General features: G+C 47.4%; 1 protein-coding gene across 2 annotated transcripts in view; it reads left to right on the top strand.

Annotated features, from left to right (window-relative positions):
- Window positions 1–325: 325 nt before the first annotated feature.
- Asb18 (ankyrin repeat and SOCS box containing 18) overlaps window positions 326–12097 on the top strand; it is a 63488-nt gene continuing 51716 nt past the window's right edge. For both annotated transcript variants that reach the window (XM_021174914.1, XM_021174906.2), the window contains exon 1: window positions 326–619. In XM_021174914.1, the coding sequence (XP_021030573.1) occupies window positions 415–619 (205 nt within the window). In that variant the 5' untranslated portion in view covers window positions 326–414. The remainder of the gene's footprint in view (window positions 620–12097) is intronic.

Here is a 12097-nt window from a genome sequence, read left to right as displayed (position 1 = left end):
TACCTCATGCTCCTGTCACCATGGTTTCCCAATGTGATGGACTGTAGCCCCTCCAACTATGAGCCAAAATCAGCCCTCCCTTAAGTTGCTTCCAGTCAGGTATTTGGTCACAGCAGTGAGAAACGTTAATTGATCCAACCCTCTCAAACAAAGTCACCTCTAAAGAGCTTTGCTACTTCTGCAAATACACAGAATGGGCCAGTGGCCATCTCTCCAGCAGCCTGCACAGTAGGCCCTGGAGGAGGCCTCCTCAGCCCTGAAGGCAAGGTGGAAGCAGCTTGTCCCTCCCAGCTGACAGTAACCCAGCCCTGATTCTATTTATAGCCATCCGTCCTGCTCTGGGGACAGGGCTAACTTTGGGCATGCATTAGAGGAAGAGAAGAAGGCTGGCCCTGCACAGGGAGAGATACCACAATGTCCAGCTGGGACTCGCCCCCAGATTACCCCCTCAGCTCAGACATAGTGAGGAGATTAAAGTCTGCTCTGGCCACTGGGGACGAGGACACTGTACAGAAGCTGATCTGCACTGAGGTGGAGCCTGTGGACGCTGTAATAGAACTCGCTAATGATGACTGGATGAAGGAGCCCTCAGCCGAGCTGCCCACGGGTGTACTGCTAGGTAACCACAGGAGGCCACAGGCCAATTACTAATGCATATTGGGGTCTGCCCTGGAGACAGGGGCAAGGGTTCCAACAGGGTGACATACCCTTGTTATCCATTTCTTATATAGGTGTTAAACTAAATAACTAATGGAGAGACACTCCAAGACAGCAGCTGTGTTGGCAGGTAGACACTGTGTTGGCAGTACTTTGTGGGTATGTTCAAGGGTGGGTGACAAGGAGAAGCTGTAAAGATATGTCTTAGTTAGGGTTTCTACTGCTGTGAAGAGACACCATGACCATGGCAACTCTTATAAAGGCAAACATGTAATTGGAACTGGCTTACAATTCAGAGGTTTAGTCCATTATTGTCATGGCGGAGAACATGGTGGCTTGCAGGCAGACACGGTGCCAGAGAGGTAGCTGAGAGTTCTACATCTGGTTTGGCAGGCAGCAGGAAGAAAGAGAGAAACACTGGGCCTGGCTTGAGCTCTGAAGCTTCAAAGCCCACCCCCCAGTGACACACTTCCTCCAACAAGGCCATCCCTACTCCAACAAGGTCATGCCTCCTAATAGGGCCGCTCCCTATGGGCCTATGGGGGTCATTTTCACTCAAACCACAAGTAGCCAAGAACTACCAGAGACAACGGTGCAAAGATACTTAGTTACAGTGAGGGTTCAGCTGTCACTGGGTGATAGAGTGCTTGCTTAGAGTGTCCAGGACTCTGGGCTCCATCCCCACAACTGCAGAATAAATATGTAAGTCACCAGGGCCACATCTGTTTGGACTAAACAGGCAGCCACTAGACAGACTACTTACAGAAGCACTTCCTTGTATCAGGTCTTGGTGGCTTTTGCTCTGACAGTTTCTGTGAGTTGTAGATACCAAGAATGAGAGAGCGGTCCCCTCTGGTGCACTGTGGTACTGTTCTTAGGATTTGGCACAGGTGAAGTCATCTTCAGCAACACTTATACACATGCATATCACACGTGCTGAGGGCATGTGTGTGTGTTGCCTTGGCCCAAGTTCAGCATCACACAAAATAATTGAGAGAAAAGCAGAGTTTCTGCTCTGCCCCAGGACCAGCTATCCTCACGTCCATTTCTCTCTTCCCCTATTTGAGAGGTATAAATTTCACAGGCCCACTGCTACATCACAGGGGTCATTTGATGGTCATTTTTCATATCCAGAAAGATCGACAGTAGGGGCTGGAGAGACGGCTCCGTGGTTAAGAGCATATGCTGCTCTTAACCCAAGGACCCAAGTTGAGTTCCCAGCTACAAGTCAGACAGCACACAACTGCCTATTAACTCTAGTTCTGAAGATCTGGCACCCTCTTCTGGTCTCTACAGTCACTGCACTTACACTTACAAATTCATGCATGCACACACATTTATTTATTAACTATGCATGTACATGCATAATTAAAAATAAAATAAATCTATGTAGCTGCCTGGGTTTTCTAAACCCATCACATATGGTGATTAGCCACAAAACCCTTAAACCAAATGCCTGAGGAAGAATGTCCTAATGTTACTGGGTTTTTTTAAAGATTTATTTATTTATTATATGTAAGTACACTGTAGCTGTTTTCAGACACACCAGAAGAGGACATCTGATCTCATTGCAGATGGCTGTGAGCCACTGTGTGGTTTCTAGGATTTGAACTCAGGACCTTCAGAAGAGCAGTCAGTGCTTTTAACCACTGAGCCAACTCTCCAGCTCTCGCTCTGGCCCCACTCACTCCAGTCCTACTTGCTTGCTCTGCCCCGCTCGCTGTAGTTATCTTCAGACATCCCAGAAGAGGGCATCAGATCTCATTATGGATGGTTGTGAGCCACCATGTGGTTGCTGGGATTTGAACTCAGGACCTTCAGAAGAGCAGTCAGTGATCTTAACTGCTGAGCCATCTCTCCAGCCCTACCTATGCTACTGTTCTTATAAACAGTAGTGATCTAAGTTTTTGATACCATCTGTACGGTTTCATTCTTATACAGGCCTTCCCTTCACATAAGTCTCTGGGAGCCATATGGCTGGTACATGAATATGAATACGAAATTTTCTTGCGATGTGGTTCCACTATGCAAAAGGAAGTAAGGAAGCACGGTTTAGCATAGCCCCCACCAGCATGAAAATTACCAGTTTTGAGAATTCATAATGAAATTGACAGTTTAATAAGGATGCATGTGTGCAAGTGTGTGTGTGTGTGTGTGTGTGTGTGTGTGTGTGTGTAGAGAGAGAGAGAGAATGTGTGCATGTGTGTGTTCACATGGGTGCACATGGGGACAGGTGGCACATGTATAACTAGGGGGATGCATGTAGTGGGGGGAGTGACCAAGTGCCTGAGGAATACAGATATCAACCTCAGGTATTGTTCCTCAGGCTCCACCCACCTTGTTTTTGAGACAGGGTCTCTCACTGGCCTGGGCCTCACCATGTATGCTAGGTTGATGGTCCAGAGAGCCTAGGGGTCTACCCATCTCAGCCAACCCAGCCATGGGGTTACAAACATATACTGCCACACCCAGCATTTCAACATGGGTCCTAGGGACTGAACTTGGGGCCTCACAATTGCACAGAGAGCACCTTACTCACTGAGCCATCTCCCCTGCCCTTAACTCTTTCTTTTCTCACCAGACAAAGGACTTTGTTTGTCTTTGAAGTGTTCTCCCTTGTGTGACATGTCTGGGTGGGTCCATGGGCATTATTTCCCACGCCCTGGAATCCTTTTGGTCATTGTCACATAAGAAATACGGTCTCTTGGTTACATCTGCTACAAGGTTGCTCCTGACCTGTGGTTGACCTCTGACTGTAGTCAGCTGAGCCCTGAGCTCTAGTCTCTAGTCAGACTCCCCTATGTAGGTGTATCCATGTGCACACATGACATCACACATTCATGCACACACGTGTACATGTATGCACCAGCATGAGGAACATGCATGGGGATTGCTGCCAGGGAACAACTCTGAATGCATGAGAGGGGAAGTCCAAGGTTGAAACCTCTGAGGAATCCATCCCCATGCCCGAGACTGGAGCATCCTTGCTAGGCCAACATTCCCTGTGGTATTTAAGCTGCTTCTAGAGAGGTACTTCTTATTCCTCACATCTGGGCCCCCTCACTAGAAAGAAGGGGGACAGGGAAGAGACAGATAGACAGACAGACACTCAGAGGCAGACAGACAGACAGACAGGCAGGCAGGCAGACACTCAGAGACAGACATCCAAGGGGCCACCCCACCTCCTCTTCTGCAAAAAGAAATTCATCCTCCATCTTCATTTGTTACTGAAGAACATGGCTGTCTTTGTTTTCTGTTGTTGTAACAAAATATTTGGTGCTGGATCATTCATTACAAAGAAAAGAAGTATTTTAGCTCACAGTTTGAGAGCTTTACAGTCCAGTGTGCTAGACTGGGCAACTGAGCTGTTCATCCCCTTGGCTGGATTGTCACATGGCATGCGGTATCATGGTAGACCCAGGACAAAGTGATCTCATGGTGAGTCAGAAGTCAGAGACAGGACGAAGCCAGCCATGAATTTTAGCAAGCTTTCATTTTTCTTTCACATTATTTGTTTCTTTTTTCCAAGCTTTTTATGATCATACATTTATTATATATAATATTGGGTTCTATTATTATATTGTAGACATGTATATGTAATATATTTGGGTCATAATCACACCTTCTACCATCTCCTGACTGCCTTACACTCTTGCTGATCCTATTATTCTTCCCAGTCAGGTTGTCTTTGGAGTGTGTGCGTATTCGCGTGCATGTGTGCATGCACCTGCATTGTGTGTTTGTATCTGTCTGTCTGTCCTAATGAGTTTGATTAGTATTGCTCACAGAAGCCTGGCCTCAAGGTGCTGAGATTCCAGGCATGTGCCACCCACTGTGCCTGGCTTTTCACATGCATGTTCAGGATTTGAACTCAGATCCTCATGAGTATGCAGCAAGCCCTCTACCCCCGAGCTGTCTCCCTGTGCTTTCCTCCCCCTCCGGGATGCCACCAGATATTCTAAACTCACACACCCATCCCTGGCCTCACTCATTATATCCAGTGCCTGCACAGGGCCTCAGCCTTGAGGGGAAGCTCAGATGTGGAGAACAGGGCTGCCACGGGCCAGCCAAGCTCCTCTGTTGGCCTTGCACTGGATCCTATTAACTGTGCTTTGCTACAGAGAAATGTTTCGTTCTGCTTCAAACCAAAGCCATCCTCCTACTATTGATTGTTCCTGACAATGGCATGATTCATCCTGGCTTCTTTCCCACACTGAATGGAACACAGAGAGAGGGGAAGGGGTAGCCGAGAGGAGGGTGTCAAGACCCATCTAACCCCTCAAATGCATCAACCGTACAATTTAGTAACCGCCATAATAGCACTACTCAAGAAACAACTGATTACTAATTGCTATTATTAAGGGTATCAGCATTCAGTGATTCAGCTGAGGGCACATCATATACAAGTCAAGATGCCACTTGAATTCCTGATGGAAATAGAGGAATGGATGTAGTGTGTTGTGTTTAGGGCAATGGTATTTAAGCATCCAGGGGAAAGCTGAAGAAAGACTAATTGGGCTGTTATTAAGAGATCTCCCCAGTAGCATCTATAGGTGGGAATGCGTGCACATAAACATGCAACAGACATGCATGTGCACATGTGTGAAAGTGGGGGCCAATTGTGAATGGGACTCAAGACAGGACGCTGAGGGCACCATGACATTTCACCATATCCAACAGGCCATGTCAGTCACACTTCCTTACACGTGGAGAGGGACACCACATGGGTCATTGAAGTTGAGAGAACACATGTGGCTCCTGCCACAAAAGAGACATACATGATGACCAGGCTGAGAGAGAAGGATGGCATCTCAGACCAGTGGTATAGTGGACCACTGTTAGACAAAGGCTTTCACTTTGCACTCTCTATGGAGCCTTGAACATGTCAGTCCATCCCTCTGAAGTTTAATTTCCTCACTGAAAAAGAAAATTAGGCCAGTCTGTGTCAACCCTAAGGCTTTCTGCAGACTGGGCTGACTAGGGTTCTGAGAGGACCTGTGCCAATGGAGATTGACATCAGCCATTCCCAGCTACCCTGCCTCACTGAGCAGTTCTCACAGGTCTGTGCAGACCATCCATACCCTGCCTTCAGCAGAAAGCTCCAATGACTGACTTTGCGTCACTGGGGAGTGGCACTTACTGTCTGAGTGGCTGGTAGGAAACAGGGTTACACATTCGTGTGCACAGAATGAGCCAAAGCTGGGCTACCAGGCAGAGGAGAGCAAGTTCCTCAGCAGAGTAGGCCAGATCTGCAGTCAGCCTCTGATGGAGGCAGAGGGAGAGGAAGCAGAGATGCCACACCCAGCCTCCATTCTCAGCGCACTCCCCAAGAGGTCTTATCTCCCACCCCAAGGAAGAAAATGGCTCAGAAGAGGCTCGAAGGTGTTCAGCTATGCAACTGAGGTCCCAGCCTCTGTGTAGCCAATGCTCTCTTCAGTACCTCCTGGTGCCTAGAGTTCACCCTGGGGCTGCACTAGGCAGGCAAAACAGGAAAGCTCACTGTGTCCACTCATTAATCAGCACCCAGGTAAGAGTAGAGCATGGGGCTGGAGAGTTGGCTCAGTGGCTAAAAGCACTTATTGTTGTTGCAAAGAACCTGGGTTCGATTCCCAGACTTACATGGAGGCTCACCACTTCCTCAAGCAGGAGCACGTGTGATGCACAGACACACATGTGGGCAAAACACACATACAAATATGATAATAAAAATATATTAAAATGAAAGGGTAGAGCACTGATTTCCATTGCCTCTGGCCAAGGATCATGCTGCCTGCCCTCCTAAAGGCAAGAAGGTCCATGAAGTCACTTTCCCCTACCCATATGTTCATGTACATATGTATATACATACATACATACATACACACACACATACATACATACACACACACATGCATACATACATACATACATACACACATGCACATACATACATACATATACATACATACATACATACTATATGAATAGTTCAGAATCCCTAGTTGTGAACATTTCAGCAAAAGACTTCAGGAAGGAAGGATGGACAGAAGGACAGACAAATGCATGAGAGGCTCATTTAGAGAATAAGAGCAGAAACTGGAAGCAGGGGGTGACCTGTGGCAGGGAAGGGAAAAGGAGATGTTCCCCACCGACTCGGCTGCTCACCCGGCCAGAGACTGTGGGGGCTGGGAGACCCTGCTCGCAGCAAAATGAAATTAAACCTTTCTAAGTACTTATAAATCAGAACCTAATGACACTGCCCCACCACCAGCCTGAGCATTGCTCTTATTACTTTGATTCACAAGCCAGGAAAAGATCCGGAATTATGCACAAATTATTGTCCCATCTTCTTAATTAACGCTGATTGCAAAATTCTTGCTAAAGTCCTTGCTAACAGACTCAATTATGTACCGCCTGAATTGATTCACCCAGATCAAGTGGAATTTATTAGAAATACACTTTCCTACAATAACATCAGATTATCTTTGAATATAGTTAAATTATTTAGGAATAAGATGGTCGCAGCGGCCGCTCCCGCTTTAGATGACACACAAATACCTAGAATTGGAATGTTTCTTTGCTTTCTGCGAGACACACACCCTAGGCGCTTATTTGTCCCAGAAGCAGGTTGAGTCACACTGTGAAGAGATGAAATGCATGTTTTAGAGCTAATGGTCCAGCTTCAAAGACATGTGGGCAGGAAGAAAAAAATCCTACCGGGTCACATCTCCTCCCCCCACCCCACCACGAGGACGAACCGTCCCTGCCCATGGAACACAGTGAAATTGCAATTAGACTAAATCAGGATATTTTCAGAATCAAAATGGAGAAACAGACTAATAAAACGGTAATGTATGCTGATGGCACCCTCCCATTAGCATCAGTGCCAAGCACACTGGAGAGTTTCCGTTTGGGAAGAACAAAAGGAAAGGAGGAAAATAGGAGAGAGGTTTTCTGCCCTCCCATGATGCCGCCTCCAGCTCCCGCAATGGCGCTCTGCCTCAGAAACATTGCGAAGGCTGACTGGTATGGCGGGTACGCTCTCTGTAGCCGAGCTCTACCTTCCCAGCCCATGCCAACATCAGGACCTACACTGAGGGGGACCAAAGTGGATTATGGACGATTCAGGTCGGCCTTGGATGGATGAGCAGCCATTGAGAGAGGCTAGGATGATAAAGGAAGAGCACCGTAGCGGTGCAGAGTACACAGGGTATGAGATGCTGTCCAGGACAGAGGGCAGCAAGGGAGTGAACATCAAAGGAGAGAGGAGAGTTGGAACTGTCGTGGGAGACCAGGAGTCTGAGGTTCCAGTGCTGACATTTGTCTGAAAAGGTAGTGAGCAGCCATTAGGCAGGGGAATGGGAGCAAATGATGCGGGGTGGGGGGCTGGAACAAACCTGAAAATTTTTTTCCATACATAGGAAGGATGGAAGTAGAGAGGCTGGTGCCAGGACACACCCTGGTTCAGCTCCTCACCTCACCCTCCCTTGCTGATTAAAACCTTATGACTACACCATGTGCCCAAGCATGTCCCCCATCCTTGAAGTTGGGGCTGATCAACAGATCGGGGTGGACTGGGGGGAGAGTATATAAAACCTGAGGAACAGAAAGGAAAATGAATGAAAGTAAAATGACCGTGACTGTCACGTAGTATCAAAATCTGATTACACAGCCCGGCTCCAGACCCAATGGAGCAGGAGAAAAAATGACCAAAAGAATAACTAACTACCTTACATTTTCCAGAGTGAGTGGTGAAGGCTATGAATATACAAATCCAAGGTCAGCACACCCACGGCAGAGATGGGAGGGGAAGGTGCGCCTGGGTGTGGTGGCACTCGGTTACCATAGGAGAATCGCATTTAGCTTGTAATAAAGAGCAGATTCCATTGGCAAGAAAAAGTGGAAAGCATCTTTGGAGATGAGTTGTATAGTGTTCCTTCCCACAAACCAGCCAAGATCCCTCTGACAGCTGTTGTTCTTTGTCAACTTGACAGACTAGCATCACCTGGTTAGATGCACTGATGGGCATGCCCACTGTGGGTAGCACCATTCCCTGGGTGGGATCCTGGACCACACAAGTGCAGAAAGGAAGCGGAGCACCAGCATGCAGCCATCACTCTCTGCTTCTAACTGTGGATGTGATGTGACAGTCACTTCAAAGTCCTGTCACCTTGACTGTCCTGCCACCATGAACTTTGTTTGCTCTTGATCTGTGAACCAGAATAAGATCTTTCTCTCTTAAGTTGTTGTTTTTTTTTTCTCACAAGTATTTTAACAAAGCAACAGGAAAAGTAACTAAGACAGTTCCTACTGCCCAAAGCAAAAGTTAGCCAACTGGCTTTATAAATAAAGTTTTATTGGCATGCAGCCACCTTCTTCATTGACAAATCATCTCCAACTGCTTTTATAACCCAAAGGCAGAGCTGAGTAGTTGCCATAGAGGCCATGTGGTCCATAGAACCCAAAACACTTACTGTCTGAGGTTCCACAGTGAAAGAATGGCATCCTCTATGCAACAGCACGGGTTTAAGTTTTAGGGCAAATACCGGATCACCCACCCACCCAACCCATTTCCCTTTACCTGTCAGGTATGGCTCCAAAGGCTGATTCACACTCCACTGCTACCCTGAGCCTGCTGGGAGGCAAGTATCACTCAGGGGCGTGTGTGACACTGACGGTGACTGCTAACCAGCCATTAGAAACGTTTGCAGCAATTTTGTGCAATAGCAGTTACACTGGTATGATTCATGCTCATACCTCATGGCCTCATCATGATTCATGTTTTTTTTTTTCCCAGTAATTGTTTTTCAGTGGATCTTGAAAAAGAATCAACTCTGTAACAAATTAGGAACCCTCCCCAAAATAAAAAAGAAATCTCTGGCCCATCACCTACAGTGGTTGGGAAACTACACTACACCTCAACAAGGGCACCAGTCCTGAAACCCACCCGTCCTCTGAAGCCTTCGGGCTCTCTGGGTGCTACCAGCATATCTATTCCTCCTTCCAAGAAGTCTTGGGGTGCACAGGAAGATACTGGGGAGAGCTGGCCTCATCAACACCTGAAAGCATGCTTGGTGGGGGTACACTGGCACAGTTCTGACCCTGCAGCTTAGGAGCCCATGTGACTAGGCAGTTTTCAGGTCATAATACCAGTATCTCCCCGCTGGTACCTGGAGCCATCTTTACTGGCTACACTGGAAAGGATCCTAGTGAGTGAGGTGCCTGTCTCCAGCTGATGTCAGATCCTGACTGCCCTGACAGCTGGAGTGTCGAGTGTTCTTTACAAGTAGGGGTTTGGGTCTGTGACAACCCCCAGCTCCAAGCCTCAGGCCCTCTGACAGGCTGCTTTGTTTTCCATCTGGAGTCCAGGATGCCACCTGTTAAATGGCACCCTTGTTCCCAAGCTTCGTAGCACTGTGCCTCCTTCTCAGCCAAGAATAATGGGGTTTGCTCCCCTGCAACAATTGGGGAGGAACATACACACCAATGTAACCCCGGGCTTTTCCACCCATGCCTCAATTCCTGAATAATTACACATAGGCTTGCTTATTTACGAATTAATGCCTTAAGCTAGGCTTGTTCCCCAACTAGCTCATAACTCAGTTAATCCATTTATACTCTTCTATGTCTGCCACCTGGCTGGTTAATTCTTCTCAGTTTCATAAGTCCAACTTCCTCTGAGTCGGGGTGGTGAATCGTCCTGTGCCTCAGTATATTGACCATCAGATTTTTAGTGACAGGAGATGCTTTTACACAGTGCACAAAAGATCCCTACACACCATCTCTCCACTGCTCTGATGGGATGCCACCTTTGGAAGATGCCTGTTGTGCCCTCCAGCTACTCTGACACCTTACCTTGCCTGAGGTACCCGGAGCACAAATGCTTAGGCCTCTGATGATGCAGTTCCAATTGCTGCTAATGGCTGCTTTGTCTAGCACAATCCCTCAAATTGGGGACTCCCACTTTTGTCCATATGCTTTTAGTAACCGTAGCATGCTTTGTATACATTAGCTCCATATGTGTGCATTTCCAGTCCAGTAGAACGGAACCCTCCATCCTCATCAACAGACTTCCAAACCTCAGTTCCCTAAGAAACTCTTTTGTGACTTAACAAGCAAGAAAACTTTTTAGTTGACATTGTATTTTTTTGAGGCAGGGACTCATTTAGTTCAGACTGGCTTCCGGCTCACTATGTAGCTAAGGATAACCTTGAACTATGAACTTGAATGACCTTGAGCAGCCAGTACTCTTTCTTCTGCTATCTCTTAAGTGCTGGGATTACAGGCATGCTCTATCCTACCGTTTTATGTGGTGCTGGGGCATGCCAGTCAAGCACTCTATCAACTCGGCTGCATCTCCAGCCCTAACTTACATTTTCCGCCTGCATATGTGTGTCTGGTATGCATCTGCATGTTCACATGTGTGTGGGAGCGGGTCTATGTAAAGGCACAAGTGCATGTGGAGAACAGAGGTCAATGACAGCTATCTCCCTTGCCATCTCATATTTTGAGGCAGACTCTCTTGACGGAACCCAGAGCTGAGGAATCCCCTCTCTCTGCGCTGGGAGTCTAGGCAGTTGGCCACGCCCACCATGGAGGCTCTTAGGTGGGAGCCAGAGGTCTGAACACAAGCCCTCATGCTTGCCAGTACTTGACTTGGCCACCTCTCCAGGCAGAAAGCTTACACTTTAAATTAATAGGTTTGGAAATGATATGTATTTAATACTCATTTCGTTTATATAATTTTCCTGCTGGAGGTTCAGGGTTACAAGTTATTTTACCAATAAGTCTAGGGCCGGCAAGATGGCTCAGTGATGAAAGTGCTTCTCTCTAGACCCGACGGCCTGAGATCTATCCCTGGGACCCACATGATGGAAGAATAGAAGAGAGTCTCAAATGTATCCTCTGACCTCCATGCATGACCTCCATAGTGCCTGCTTGGGTACTCGCTGGCCCTTGCACCCACAGGCAATCAATATATACATATACACACATATGTATCCACCCTAAGTAAATAAATAAATGTGGCCAAGATACTTTCAATAAAGCCAAAGAATCTTTCCCGTATCACCTGGAATAGGCTTTACCTGGCCCCTTCATGAAAGACTGGGAAGGTACCCCAGGAACCTCTGGCTTCAAACAGGGCCCCAGAGCTCGATCAGCACAACAATCAGACCAAACCAGCTTCAAGAGAGCAGCATCCTGCTCCCTGTGTGAGACTCATAGAAAACAATCAGGCTGAGCGTGCAATTTGTCTCAAGAGGCAGAAGCTGCAATTTCACCATGTCATTAAATCCCCAGGACAGTTACAAAGAAAACTTGGCCTCCTTGGGAATGCAAGGCTCTGTGATAGGCTCTCCCTCACTGTCCCCAAGGTCTACAAATGTCCTGCCAGAATTGGTGCCACATGGTCCTGCACAAGGAGTCTTTGGTGTCTCCATTCTGCACTCAGCCACAGTGG

The sequence above is a fragment of the Mus caroli genome, chromosome 1 (genome assembly GCF_900094665.2).
Source record: "Mus caroli chromosome 1, CAROLI_EIJ_v1.1, whole genome shotgun sequence".
In the NCBI taxonomy this organism is placed as follows: domain Eukaryota; kingdom Metazoa; phylum Chordata; class Mammalia; order Rodentia; family Muridae; genus Mus; species Mus caroli.
The sequence above is the reverse complement of the archived record's forward strand: the minus strand, read 5'-3'. Positions and strand labels throughout refer to the sequence as shown.